This window comes from Grampus griseus, assembly GCF_964374135.1.
Source record: "Grampus griseus genome assembly, chromosome: 1".
NCBI classification, from domain to species: domain Eukaryota; kingdom Metazoa; phylum Chordata; class Mammalia; order Artiodactyla; family Delphinidae; genus Grampus; species Grampus griseus.
The window spans coordinates 119,157,582-119,173,465 of record NC_139017.1 but is presented as its reverse complement, the minus strand read 5'-3'; the positions used below and the strand labels follow the sequence as shown (position 1 = coordinate 119,173,465).

At 35.6% G+C, this 15,884-nt stretch overlaps 1 protein-coding gene across 1 annotated transcript in view; it reads right to left on the bottom strand.

Annotated features, from left to right (window-relative positions):
• LRRIQ3 (leucine rich repeats and IQ motif containing 3) overlaps positions 1 to 14,689 on the bottom strand; it is a gene marked incomplete at its 5' end in the record, with an annotated part of 214,095 nt that extends 199,406 nt beyond the window's left edge. Inside the window, 2 exons of the mRNA XM_082677469.1 lie at positions 9,136 to 9,459; positions 14,441 to 14,689. Coding sequence (XP_082533595.1) covers positions 9,136 to 9,459; positions 14,441 to 14,689 — 573 coding nt within the window. The remainder of the gene's footprint in view (positions 1 to 9,135; positions 9,460 to 14,440) is intronic.
• Between the last annotated feature and the right edge of the window lie 1,195 nt (positions 14,690 to 15,884).

Here is a 15,884-nt window from a genome sequence, read left to right as displayed (position 1 = left end):
GAACTGCTTTTGCTGCATCCCATAGGTTTTGGGTTGTCGTGTTTTCACTGTCATTTGTTTCTACGTATTTTTAGATTTGCTCTTTGATTTCTTCAGTGATTTCTTGGTTATTAAGTAGTGTGTTGTTTAGCCTCCATGTGTTTGTATTTCTTACAGATTTTTTTTTTCCTGAAACTGATATCTAGTCTCATAGCATTGTGGTAAGAAAAGATACAGGATATGATTTCAATTTGCTTAAATTTACCATGGCTTGATTTGTGACCCAAGATATGATCTATCCTGGAGAATGTTCCATGAGCGCTTGAGAAGAATGTGTATTCTGTTGTTTTTGGATGGAATGTCCTATAAATATCAATGAAGTCCATCTTGTTTAATGTATCATTTAAAGCTTGTGTTTCCTTACTTATTTTCATTTTGGATGACCTGTCCATTGGTGAAAGTAGGGTGTTAAAGTCCCCTACTATGAATGTGTTACTGTCGATTTCCCCTTTTATCGCTGTTAGTATTTGCCTTATGTATTGAGGTCCTCCTATGTTGGGTGCATAAATATTTCCAATTGTTATATCTTCTTCTTGAATTGACCCCTTGATCATTATGTAGAGTCTTTCTTTGTCTCTTATAATAGTCTTTGTTTTAAAGTCTATTTTGTCTGATATGAGAGTTGATACTCCAGCTTTCTTTTGATTTCCATTTGCATGGAATATCTTTTTCCATCCCCTCACTTTCTGTCTGTATGTGTCCCTAGGGCTGAAGTGGATCTCTTGTAGACAGCATATATATGGGTCTTGTGTTTGTATCGTTTCAGCCAATCTGTGTCTTTTGGTGGGAGCATTTAATCCATTTACATTTAAGGTAATTATCGATATGTATGTTCCAATTACCATTTTCTTAAATTGTATTTGGTTTATTATTGTAGGTCTTTTCCTTCTCTTGTGTTTCCTGCCTGGAGAAGTTCCTTTAGCATTTGTTGTAAAGCTGGTTTGGTGGTGCTGAATTCTCTTAGCTTTTGCTTGTCTGTAAAGGTTTTAATTTCTCCATCGAGTCTGAATGAGATCCTTGCTGGGTAGAGTAATCTTGGTTGAAGGTTTTTCTCCTTCTTCACTTTTAATATGCCCTGCCACTCCCTTCTAGCTTGCCGAGTTTCTGCTGAAAGATCAGCTGTTAACCTTACGGGGATTCCCTTATGTTTTATTTGTTGTTTTTTCCTTGCTGCTTTTAATATTTTTTCTTTGATTTTAATTTTTGACAGTTTGATTAATATGTGTCTTGGTATGTTTCTCCTTGGATTTATTCTGTATGGGACTCTCTGCACTTCCTGGACTTCATTAACTATTTTCTTTCCCATATTAGGGAAGTTTTCAATTATCATCTGTTCAAATATTTTCTCAGTCCCTTTATTTTTCTCTTCTTCTTCTGAGACCCCTATAATTCGAATGTTGGTGTGTTTAATGTTGTCCCAGAGGTCTCTGAGACTGTCCTCAATTCTTTTTATTCTTTTTTCTTTATTCTGCTCTGCAGTAGTTATTTCCACTATTTTATCTTCCAGATCACTTATCCGTTTTTCTGCCTCAGTTATTCTACTACTGATCCCTTCTAGAGAATTTTTAATTTCATTTATTGTTTTGTTCATCAGTGTTTGTTTGCTCTTTTGTTTTTCTAGGTACTTGTTAAACGTTTCTTTTATTTTCTCCATTCTATTTCCAAGATTTTGGATCATCTTTACTATCATTATTCTGAATTATTTTTCAGATAGACTACCTATTTCCTCTTCATTTGTTAGGTCTGGTGGGTTTTTGCCTTGCTCCTTCATCTGCTGTGTGTTTCTCTGTCTTCTCATTTTGCTTAACTTACTGTGTTTGGCGTCTTTTTTTCGCAGACTGCAGGTTCGCAGTTTGTGTTGTTTTTGGTGTCTGTCCCCAGTGGCTAAGTTTGGTTCAGTGTGTTGTGTAGGCTTCCTGGTGGAGGGGATTAGTGCCTGTGTTCTGGTGGATGAGGCTGGATCTTGTCTTTCTGGTGGTTATGTCCAAGCCTGGTGGTGTGTTTTGGGGTGTCAGTTGCCTTATCATGATTTTAGGCAGCCTCTGTGCTGTGGATGGGGTTGTGTTCCTAGGTGTTTGGCATAGGGTGTCCAGCACTGTAACTTGTTCGTCGTTGAGTGGAGCTGGGTCTTGGCATTGAGACGGAGATCTCTGGGAGATTTTCACCATTTGATATTACGTGGAGCTGGAAGGTCTCTTGTGGATCAGTGTCCTGAACTTGGATCTCCCACCTCAGTGGCACAGCCCTGATGCCTGGCTGGAGCACCAACAGCCTCTCCTCCACACGGCTCAGAATAAAAGGGAGAAAAGAAGAAGGAAAGAAAGAATGAAAAAGAAAGAAAGAAAGAAAGAAAGATTAAAAAAATAAAATAAAGTAAAATAACGTTATTAAAATAAAAAAATAAGGAATAATTATTAAAACTTTTTAAATAAATAAATAAAAAATAAACTGGACAGACAAAACCTGAGCACAAATGGTAAAAGCAAAGCTATACAGACAAAATCACACACAGAAGCATACACATACACACTCACAAAAGGAGAAAAAGTGAAATATATATATATATTGTTGCTCCCAAAGTCCAGCTCCTCAATTTGGGATGATTCGTTGTCTACTCAGGTATTCCACAGATTCAGGGTACATCAAGTTGATTGTGTAGATTTAATCCACTGCTCCTGAGGCTGCTGGGAGAAATTTCCCTTTCTCTTCTTTCTTCGCACAGCTCCTGGGGTTCAGCTTTGGATTTGGATCTGCCTCTGTGTGTAGGTCGCCTGAGGGCATCTATTCTTCGCTCAGACAGGACGGTGTTAAAGAAGCAGCAGCTTCGGGGGCTCTGGCTCCCTCAGGCTGGGTAGAGGGTGGGTTATGGAGTGCGGGGCGAGCTTCTGGTGGCAGAGGCCGGCGTGACGTTGCACCAGCCTGAGGCACGCCATGCGTTCTCCAGGGGAAGCTGCCACTGGAGCACGGGACCCTGGCAGTGGCAGGCTGCACAGGCTCCTGTGAGGGATGGTGTGGATAGTGACCTGTACTTGCAAACAGGCTTCTTATTTGCTGCAGCAGCAGCCTTAGCATCTCATGCCCATCTCTGGGGTCCACGCTGATATCCGCAGCTCACGCCCATCTCTGGAGCTCCTTTAAGCGGTGCTCTTAATCCCCTCTCCTCCCATACCAGGAAACAAAGAGGCAAGAAAATGTCTCTTGTCTTTTCGGCAGCTCCAGACTTTTTCCTGGACTCTCTCCCGGCTAGCTGTGGTGCACTAGCCCCCTTCAGACTGTGTTCATGCAGCCAACCCCAGTCCTCTCCCTGGGATCCGACCGAAGCCTGAGTGTCAGCTCCCAGCCCCCACCCATCCCGGCGGGTGAGCAGACAAGCCTCTTGGGCTGGTGAATGCTGGTCGGCACCAATCCTCTGTGCAGGAATCTCTCCGCTTTGCCCTCCGCACCCCTGTTGCTGCGCTCTCCTCCGCGGCTGTGAAGCCACCAGCAGTCTCTGCCCACAAAGGGGCTTCCTAGTGTGTGGAAACCTTTCCTCCTTCACAGCTTCTTCCCACTGGTGCAGGCCCTGTCCCTATTTTGTCTCTGTTTTTTCTTTTTTCTTTTGCCCTACCCAGGTACGTGGGGAGTTTCTTGCCTTTTCGGAGGTCTGAGGTCTTCTGCCAGCGTTCAGCAGGTGTTCTGTAGGAGTTGTTCCACATGTAGATGTATTTCTAATGTATTTGTGAGTAGGAAGGTGATCTCCACGTCCTACTCTTCCGCCATCTTGAAGCTCCTCTTCTGGACACAAGTTTTTTGTTTTTGTTTTTTTTTCGGTATGCGGGCTTCTCACTGTTGCGGCCTCTCCCGTTGCGGAGCACAGGCTCCAGACACGCAGGCTCAGCGGCCATGGTTCATGGGCCCAGCCGTTCCATGACATATGGGATCTTCCCGGACCGGGGCACAAACCCGTGTCCCCTGCATCGGCAGGTGGACTCTCAACCACTGCGCCACCAGGGAACAGGCACAAGTTTTAATCACATTAATTTGTTCTTTTAGAATGAACATAGACTTCTTAAATTTCTACGTCCATGCCCTTCTGATAAAAGAATAATACTTACTGAAAAAATTGTGTGAACTATTATGAGGTTCATTATAATTTTTCAGTTTTCATAATGTTCTTATACTCAATAAGTGGAACTAAATGTTTTGAAAATGTATTTCAAACACTACTAAATAAATAAATATCCCCATAGGTTGTCATTTATTACTTTCTCAAGTGTTTGTTTATACTGCTATAAATTAAATAAAATCTTTCAATAATCAACGAATAACCAAAAGAACATTGCTTCTATCAAAAATAATGAATAAAAATTTATAGGTAAACTGAAAAACTTTTATTCAAATAGATTTCTTTAAATCTCTACAACTCATAAAAATTTTGCTGGAATTTGGTGTACCTATATCTTTTTCAGGCTTACTCCAGTTGTGATGCATTATATTAATGCTTTCTCCACAACATTTTTCTTCAATTATTCCCTTTTTAACCTTTTTTTAAAAAATTAAAACTAATTTCCCTCAGCTTAAAAATACATTATAGTATCATGTCACTTTTTTTTAAGGCTTTCCATTAATCTTATTGTCTACAGTTAAGACATTATGTTTCCTTTGTCCAAAATTTTCTCAGAAAAGTTTCTATACTTGGCAATCACGTATTAACCATTACAATTTCATATATACCCCTACAAGTTAGTGAAATTCCAAAGATGTAATAACCTCTTCACTATCAAAAAGACTTTCAAAATAGTTTTGCATCAGTGCTACCTTTTATTGGCTCTTTAAAAACATTATTCTATTTTAAATCACTCTTTTCTCTTAAGTGGTAATAAACCATGCCTCTGTTTTTCCCCCTATGTCATTGGATCAATCTCTGTTTTCCTCATTATTTCCACTGCTTTCTATGCACAAAATGAGACTGCACTCTAAGGCTCTGTCCTTAGCTCTTAGACTTTATTGATCCCTACATTTTTGTGTGACAGCTTGGCTTCAACTATGAGCTCGAGCAAATGACTATTGGATTTACATCTTAGACCTAGAACACTATTTCTGAATTTTAGTTCTTCATTTCCAATGCCTGGCTGATATCTCAATATCAATATCCTTCCTCAAATAAACATGACCAAACTTAACTTTCTACCAAAACTCTTCAAATGCCACCATTTCTGTTAACTAGGTTATTTATTTCCCTGATTACTGATTCCCAAAGTTCAAAATGCCAGAGGAGTCTTTCTTCACTTATTCTTCTCCTATTGCATTCAATCAATTTTTTAAAAAAATCTTGCCAAATCTTTGTACTGGTCCTTTGTAATGTAATGTTGATTGTAGGACTAAGACCAAGACAGACCTGAAATCTCACCTTCATGACTGTCTAGATGTCTTAGATAAGTTCCTAAACCCCACTATATTTAATTTTCTTCCATAAAATAAGAGTAATACCTTTCCAAATCAAAGGATATGATGAATAGATAAAACACTTTTCAGAAAGTCCTTCCCCATCCACCCTAGCTGAAGTATTAGCCTAAATCTCTACCCGTTTCATCCTATGTTACCATTTTATTTTATTTAGAAATTAACACTATCTGACATTCTATGGTTGACTGATTGACTGTTTTTTGCTTACAAGTTTATTCCCTATGTCTTTCCACTGGAGTTCATGAGAGCAGGACCTTTGTCAGTATTATTTACCACAGAATCCAAAATAATCCCTCTCACATATTAGGTGCTCAATACATATTTGGTAAAGGAATGAAGGAATAAAATACATGAAGTGCCTGACACAATGGCTTCTAGAGTGTCTGTTCTCTACTTTATGCTGTCTTCTTTATTCTTTGCCACTGCTATCTTCCTGTATCAACCCTAATCACATCATTTCTGGCCTACAATAATTGGTCTCTCTGCCCTCATCTGTCTCTTAATCCCCATTAATCTGCTAGTAAAATCTGGATTAATCTCTTTTAAAAAAACTTTTTATTTATAAAAACAAGTTATTCATAGACACCAACTATGACAGAATGTCTTTTAATTTCCTACTCAAACTACTTCAACAGCTCTTCATAACATTTATTAAGAAGTCTAAACTCCTTAGTATATCATCCAAGATTCTTTTCAGTACTCCCCCCCCGTCTCTAATTTCCAACTAATTCCTTATACAAAACTCAGTCATTTTGATTGTCCTTAAAAGGGTCATGTCTGTTCCTACCTTTGATTACACCATACCACACAACTAGAATACCTAAATGAAATTCTTCCTTTAGAGCCCTGGTTAAGATACCATACTTAAATACTGCCTTGTTTTATATTTCCCTACGTTTTTTAAACTATTATTATAGAATCATTAATATACTCATAATTTTTAAAGAATCATATGCAGCTATAAAAAGTCTTTCAACTTTCTAATCTCCAGCCTTCCCATGTATAATCACTGTTTATTGTTTATATATCCTTTCAGATGTGATTAATATTCAAATGCTTTTAGATTTTTCATCAATATTCAATGTTTATATATGTAGAATTATATATACTTACAACATATTATAAGCACTGTTCTGAAACATACATCTTTACTTTCTATATCATGTACCTGACTTGTCTAACACCTGCAGAATTAACCACTGATTTTGAATACTTACATGACTTAATTGCTCTAATATTCATATGACATGAAGCATGTTTTCTTCTATTTTTGTCTATCCATTTAAGTATTTTGTAACCTCCAACTAGATATCAAATTTCCCAAATACTTCTTTCAACATTTTAAAAGTCAACATACAATGGTGATTTGAACATGTAATGTCACCATATTAACTATTTAGAAATTGAATATTTTATCCTCTTCCATTAAAAATCCAAATAATAATCAAATGCCTGGAATTAAACATTGAAAAAAAATAAACTATTTCCTAATGGAATCATTCAAATATGGAAAAAAAAAAACAGATCCACTTTCAATTAAAAAACAAATATTCTGAGTCAACCAAAAACTTCTAAAACTAAGAAATGAGAATAGCAAAGTGGCAGAATATCAGATTAAATAAAATTTTAATTGTATTTCTATATGCTAATAAAAAACAATCCAAAATGAAATTAATAAATGATTCCATTCATAATATCACAAAAATAAATAAAATGCATAGAAATAAATTTTAAAAAATTAAGTGAAAGACTTGTACACTGAAAACAACAAAACTGAGAGAATTAAAGAGTACTTAAATAAAATGATAGTTCATGTTCAAGGACAAGAATACTATTATAATGATGGTAATTCTCCACAAATTGATCTGTAAATTCAATGGAATACTTATCACTATCCCAGCAGGAATCATTGTAGAAACTGACAAGCTGATCCTAAAATTCATTTGTAAATGCAAGGAACCCTGAATAGCCAAAGCAATATTGAAAAAGAAGAGCAAAGTTGGAGAACTCACACTTTCCTATTTTGAAACTTAACTACAAAGCTACAGTAATCAAGACTGTGTAGTACTGCCATAAGGACAGCTATATAGACCACTGGAATATAACTGAGAGTCTAGAAATAAATGCTTACATTTATGGCCAACTGATCTTTAACAAAAAATATCAAGGCAATTCACTGGGGGAATGGGGCTGGTATAATTGAATATCCACATGCAAAAAATGAACTTAGACTCTTACTTCACACATGTAAAAAAATTCATTCAAGGTCAAAAATAGATATAAATTTCAGAGATATAATTATTAAAATTTTAGAACATAAAAGAAAATTTTTTTAGCCCTGAATTAGGCAGAGTTCTTAGATATAACACCAAAAGCATGATCCATAAAACAAAAAATTCTAAATTGGACTTCATAAAACTCAAAACTTTTTGCTTCAAAAAAGACCATTAAGAAAATGAAAAGACAAGCTATAGGCTAGGAGAAAATATTTGCAATTCTTCTATCTGATAGAGGACTTATACCCAGATATCTGCTGTTACAAATCAATAATGAGACAAACACCCACTTTAAAAATGGGCAAAAAATTTGTATAGACATTGGACCAAAGAAGATATATGCATAGTTAATAAGGAGATGAAAAGATGCTTATCATCATCATCACTTTTTAGAGATATACAAATTAAAACCATTGTGAAATACCCTTTACACCTACTAGAATGTCTATAGTGCAAAAGATAGAAAATACTGTTTGCAAGGACATACAGAAAATGGAAACTTCATGCATCAGTGGTTTACACTTTTTAGAAAACAATTCAGTTTCTTAAAAAGTTAAACATAAACTTACCATACATCCCAGCAACTGCACTCCTAAGTATCTACCCAAAGAAAATGAAAATATATGTCTACACAAAGACATGTAAGTAGGTGTTTACAGCAGCATTTTCATAATAACAAAAACTAGAAATAATCCAAATGTCCATTGGTGAATGAACAAAGAAAATGTAATATATTCACATAATGGAATAATACTCAGCAATCAAAAGGAACAAACTACTGATACATGCTACAACATGAATAAGGCTCAAACACACCACCCTAGGTGAAAGAAGGCAGGTGATAAAGACTACATATTCTATGATTCCATTTTTATAAGATGTTTAGAAAAACAAATTAATAGAGACAGAAAAGAGATCAATGGTTACCTAGAACCAAGTTGGGAGTGGGGATTAACTGCAGATGGGAAGGAAGGAAACTGGTGGAGTGGTGGGAATTTCTAACACTGGATTGTGAAGATAGTTATACAGCACTGTTAATTTACCAAGATTATGGAATCATACATGTAAGATGGGTGAAGTATACAGTATGTAAGCTATACCTCCTTAAAGCTATTGAAACATAATGGAGACCCAAAAAAGTCAAATATTTGTTTCTCTACAATTTGATAATCCTAAACTCAATAATTTTTAGCAGTAGGCATATAGGCTTTTATAATTTTTTAGTTATAAGACATTCCTAATATATTCACTAGTTTACTATATTTTATGTAAATGATAACAAATACTGGTTTATATAATTTAGGTAAAGAATTTAGAAGCTAAAATTTTACTTCTATACATTTATTTAAAATGAAACCGTAATGAAGCCAATTACCTTTTTCAAAGCAGGGCAGAAATTAAAGAAAAGTCGGTGGTTATATGTTTTGAATCTTTCAGGAAGATGCCAGCTCTGAATTATTTCTTCATCAGAAATCACATGATGATCCAGTGCTTTGAGAGACCATATACTGTTGACAAGAACATGTCTATATCCTTTTTTAAGGCTTACTGGACAATCAAACATAGTGAGGGCAATGAGGCTTGGACAAGCAGATAACATACATACATTCTTTAACTTTGCAAGCCCATTGTCATGTAGATAGAGAAGTTTTAGGTTCTTCAATCCACTCCAAAATCTGGTATCTGGTAGACTCTTGATCTGAAATATCATTAATAATAATATGTTAAATACAAATATAAATTTTCCATGAATTACACTGAAAAAGGAAAAATATTAAACATCTTCTATAGGTCAATATTTTCCCAAATGGCAAATTTCTCATTAGTAAGCAAAAACAGAATTTCTAATTACCCAAATGATGACTGGGGTAAAGCAAAATACACTAGGTGTCTGTAATTATTAGTGTAATTAAATAAACATATATACTCCATTCAATAAAAGTCCCTTTGTAATAAGCAAACTCTTTAAACTTTTATAAAATATTTTCCTTACATGAAAAACTTAAGGGGTCAAATCAATCAATGTTATAGTGATACTCCACATTAACAAAATGAAGGATAAATATCATACGATCATCACAATAGATATAGAAAAAGTATTTGACAAAATTCAACATCCACAAAAGACAACCCTCAGAATGGGAGAAAATATTTGCAAATGAAGCAACTGACAAAGGATTAATTTCCAAAATTTACAAACAGCTCATGCAGCTCAATAACAAAAAAAAAAAACCTCAATCCAAAAATGGACAGAAGACCTAAATAGACATTTCTCCAAAGAAGATATACAGACTGCCAACAAACACATGAAAGAATGTTCAACATCATTAATCATTAGAGAAATGCAAATCAAAACTACAATGAGATATCATCTCACACCAGTCAGAATGGCCATCATCAAAAAATCTAGACACAATAAATGCTGGAGAGGGTGTGGAGAAAAGGGAACACTCTTGCACTGCTGGTGGGAATGTGAATTGGTTCAGCCACTGTGGAGCACAGTATGGAGGTTCCTTAAAAAGCTACAAATAGAACTACCATATGACCCAGAAATCCCACTACTGGGCATATACCCTGAGAAAACCAAAATTCAAAAAGAGTCATGTACCAAAATGTTCATTGCAGCTCTATTTACAATAGCCCGGAGATGGAAACAACCTAAGTGCCCATCATCGGATGAATGGATTAAGAAGATGTGGCACATATATACAATGGAATATTACTCAGCCATAAAAAGAAATGAAATTGAGCTATTTGTAATGAGGTGGATAGACCTAGAGTCTGTCATACAGAGTGAAGTAGGTCAGAAAGAGAAAAACAAATACTCTATGCTAACACATATATATGGAATTTAAGAAAAAAAAATGTCATGAAGAACCTAGGGGTAAGACAGGAATAAAGACACAGACCTACTGGAGAATGGACTTGAGGATATGGGGAGGGGGAAGGGTAAGCTGTGACAGGGCGAGAGAGAGGCATGGACATATATACACTAACAAACGTAAAGTAGATAGCTAGTGGGAAGCAGCGCATGGCACAGGGATATCGGCTCGGTGTTTTGTGACCGCCTGGAGGGGTGGGAGGGAGGGAGACGCAAGAGGGAAGAGATGGGAACATATGTATATGTATAACTGATTCACTTTGTTATAAAGCAGAAACTAAAACACCATTGTAAAGCAATTATACCCCAATAAAGATGTTAAAAAAAAATTCAACATCCATTTATGATTAAAACTTTCAACAAGCTGGGTATAGAGGGACTGTACCTCAACATAATAAAGGCCATATCTGACAAGCTCACAGCTGACATCAATCTCAGTGGTGAAAAGATAAAATATTTTCCTCTAAGAGCAAGAGTAAGACAAGGACGCCTGCTCTCACCACTTTTATTCAGCATAGCACTGGAAGTTAGAAGTCCTAGACAGAGCAATTAGGCAAGAAGAAGGAACAAAAGCCAACCAAATTGGAAATGAAAAAGTAAAACTGCCACTCTTTGCAGATTACATGATATACAGGCATACCTCAGAGATTTTGTATGTTGAGTTCCAGGCCACTGCAATAAAGCAAATATTGCAATAAAGCAAGTCACAAAAATTTTTTGGTTTCCCACTGCATATTAAAGTTGTTTACACTGTACGGTAATCTATTAAGTGTGCAATAGCATTATGTCTAAAAATACCAATGTACATATCTTAAGTAAAAAATACTTTATTGCTAAAAAATGCTAACCATCATCTGATAATGTGAGATTGCCACAGACCTTCAATTTATAAAAAATGCAGTATCTGTGAAGTGCAATAAAATGATGCCCAATAAAATGCAGTATGCCTATATGTGGAAAACCCTAAATACTGCACAAAACTATTTATTAGAACTAATAAATAAAATCAGTAACATTTCAGAATACAAAATCAATACACAAAATTATGTTGACTTTCTACACATTAAGTATTAACTATCAGAAAGAGAAATTAATAAAACAATCCCACTCACAACTGCATCAAAAAGAATAAAATGCCTAGGAATATATTTAACCAAGGATGTGAAAGATATGTACACTGAAAACTATAAGACATATTGAAAAGAAATTGAAGAAGACATAAATAAATTGAAAGATACTCTGTGCTTGTGAATTGCAAGAACTAATATTGTTAAAACGTTGATACTACCCAAAGCAATCTACAGATTCAACACAAGCCATACCAAAATTTCAGTGGCATTTTTCACATAAATAGAACAAATAATCCTAACATTTGTATGAAATTACAGAAAACCTCAAATAGGCAAAATGATCTTGAGAAAGAACAAAGCTGGAGCCCTCACACTTCCTGAATTCAAGGATATTACAAAGCTATAGTAAAAAAAAAAAAAAAACAGTATGGTACTGGTATTTAAAAACAAACAAACAAACACATAGGTCAATAGAACAGAAAGATAGCCCAGAAATAAACCAACACATATATGTTCAATTGATTTACAAAAAAGGAACCAAGAGTATACAAGGGAAAAGAAGAGTCTTGTCAATAAATTGTGTTGGGAAAACTAGACAGACACTTGTGAAAGAATGAAACTTGACCACTATCTTATGCTACACACAAAAATTAACTCGAAATGGATTAAAGACTTAAACACAAAATCTGAAACCATAAAACACCTAGAAGAAAACATTGGTGGTAAGCTCCTTGACATGGGTCTTGGCAATATTTTTTTTTGATTTGACACCAAAAGCAAAGGCTAAAAAAACCAAAGCTGAGCAAGTGAGATGATGTCAAACTAAAAAGCTTCTGCACAGTAAAGGAAACCATCAATGAAATGAAAAGGCAACTGGGACTTCCTTGGTGGTCCAGTGCTAAAGAATCCACCTTACAATGCAGGGCACATGGGTTCGATCCCTGGCCAGGGAACTAAGATCCCACATGCCGCGGGGCAACTAAACCTGCATGCCACAAATACTGAGCTCGCGCACCTCAACTAGAGAGCTTATGTGCCACAAACTACAGGCCCATGTGCTCTGGAGCCCACGTACCACAATGAAAGATCCCACATGCTCAACAAAGATCTCGTGTGCCGCAACCAAAGACCCAACGCAGCCAAAAATAAATAAATCTTACCAAAAAAAAGGCAACCTACTGAATGGGGGAAAATATTTGCAAATCATATCTGAGAAGGGGCTAATATCCAAAATACATAAAGAATTCACACAATAGCAAAAACCCAAACAATCCAACTAAAAAATGGGAAGAGGATCTAAGTTAATGTTTTTCCAAAGAAGACATCCAATGGCCAACAGGTACATGAAAAGATACTCAACATCACCAATCATCAGGGAAATGCATATTAAAACCACAAATTCAGTCACCTCAAACCTATTAGAATAGCTATTATCAAAAAAACAAGAAATAACAAGTTGGCAAGGATGAGGAGAAAAGGGAACCATGTGCAGTGTTTGTGCAATTGTAAATTGGTGCAGCCACTATGAAAACAGCAAGGAGGTTCCTCAAAAAATGCAAAATAAAGGGCTTCCCTGGTGGCACAGGGGTTGAGAGTCCACCTGCCAATGCAGGGGACACAGGTTCGTGCCCCGGTCCGGTAAGATCCCACATGCCACAGAGCGGGTAGGCCCTTGAGCCAAGGCCGCTGAGCCTGCGTGTCTGGAGCCTGTGCTCCACAACGGGAGAGACCACAACAGCGTACTGCAATTAAAAAAAAAAAAAAATTCAAAGTAAAGCTTCCATATGATCCAGCAATTCTACCTCCAGGAATTTATTTCAAGGAAATGAAAACACCAGCTCAAAAAGACACATACATCCCCATGTTCACTGCACCATTATTTATAATAGCCAAGATGTGGAAGCAAACTAAGTGTCTATCTATAGATGAATAAGTAAAGAAAATCTTGTGTGTATACACAGTGGAGTACTGCTGACTCATAAAAAAGAATGAAATCATGCCATTTGAAACAAAATGGTGGATGTTGAGAGCATTATGCAAAACAAAATAAGTCAGACAGAAAAAGACAAGTACCACACGATCTAACTCACGTGGAATTTAAAAAAGCAAACAAACAAAAACCAAACTCTTAGATACAGAGAACTCATTGGTGATTCAAAGACAGAGGGGGTGGGTGAAATGGTGAAGTTGCTGAAAAGATACAAATTTTCAGTTATAAAATAAATGAGTCCTGGGGATATAATATACAGCAGGGTGAGTACAGTTAATAATACTGGATTATATATTTGAAAGTTGCTAAGAAAGCAGATATTAAAAGTTCTCATCACAAGGAAAAAATTGTAACTCTTTGGTGATGGATGTTAACTTGACTTATTGTGATCATTTTGCAATATACACAAATATTGAACCATTATGTTTTATACCTGAAATTAATGTAATACTATATGTCAATTATATATCATTAAAAAATTAAGAAGTCAAGAAGCAGTCTTAAGACTATGGATTTAAGAAGTAAACCAAATCACATACTGTTGGTCTAGATATTTTAAATAAAAAATGTTTGCTTATACTTAAAATTTTTGTGCTTATATATATTTTTTATTTAGTTTTGAATTGTTTATATTTCACATATAAGACTACCTGGGAGAAATACTGTACATAGATAACATAAGTGCTTATTAAATATCAACTTCATTTATATGCAGATAACTGAAACGGCTATTGCTTACGTGATTTCCATGGAGATCGAGTTTGACTAATTTTATACAACTCTGAAGTGGACGAATATCTGTAATAAAATTGTTTGAGAAGATGCACACTCTAAGAGAGATACAAGATTGAAAACTTTCCATAGATTTTAAATGAAGGCCACTGAACTTCACAAAAACAAAATCTTTTTGATCTTCTATTATATTTTCATTATAGTGACTCCATTCTCTATGATTGGTTAGCTCTTCTGTGACTGTTCCATGAAACATCTAGGAAAAATGGGAAATTTTGAACTTTTTTTTCAACTTTCAAAAATAAATCTATATGAAAAAAATACTTTCTAATAGACAGTGAGAATAAATGGGTAGAAAAGTTAAAATTTTTAAGAATATAATTTCCATAAAACCTTCTATCCCAAAGCATTTTAAATATATAACATGTATATAATTACAACTCAAAAATGTATCATTTCTCTCACCAATGAAATAATCAGTAAAAGGAAGAAAAACTTTCTTTTTCCTGAAATACTTAAAGAACATGAAATTCAGTGAAATAGCTGGGATAAAAACATCACCTCTAGGCAATATAACTAAAACAAACATAGAAAACTATACCCCTCAGACTTCCCCCATGGTGCAGTGGTTAAGAATCTGTCTGACAATGCAGCAGACACAGGTTCGAACCCTGGTCTGGGAGGATTCCACATGCCACAGAGCAACTAGGCCCATGTGCCACAACTACTGAGCCTGCACTCCAGAGCCTGCAAGCCACAATTACTGAGCCCGCATGCTGCAACTACAGAAGCCCATGCTCCGCAACAAGAGAAGCCACCGCAATGAGAAGACCGTGCACCACAGCGAAGAGTAATCCCTGCTTGCCGCAACTAGAGAAAGCCCATATGCAGCAACAAAGACCCAACATAGCCATAAATAAAAAAATAAATTTATTTTTTAGAAAAGAGAAAACTATACCCTAACATACCTTGTATAATAATTTTGGTTAAAAGATGTTGTTAAATAAAGAACAGCATTGAATGATAAATCCCCAAGTTAGGAGAGTGATCATCTTTGTGAGAAAGGCTGATAAATGCAGCTAAATGAAATTAAGGGGCAATAAAGGGCTACAAGGATGATTCAACAATGTAAATCAATCACTGTGATAAACCTCATAAATGGAATGAAGGATAAAAATCATATGATCATATCAATAGATGCAGAAAAATCATTTGAAAAAATTTAACATCCTTAAATAAAAACTCTAAACAAAGTGGGTACAAAAGCACTGCAATTCAGCATAACAGAGGCCATAAATTATAACCCTGCAGCTAACATCATACTCAATGATGAAAGGTTGAAAGCTTTCCTCTAAAATCAGGGAAAAGAAAGTGCCCACTCTCACCATTCCTATTCTACACAATACTGGATATCCTAGCTGGAGTAATCAGGCAAGAAAAAGAAATAAAAT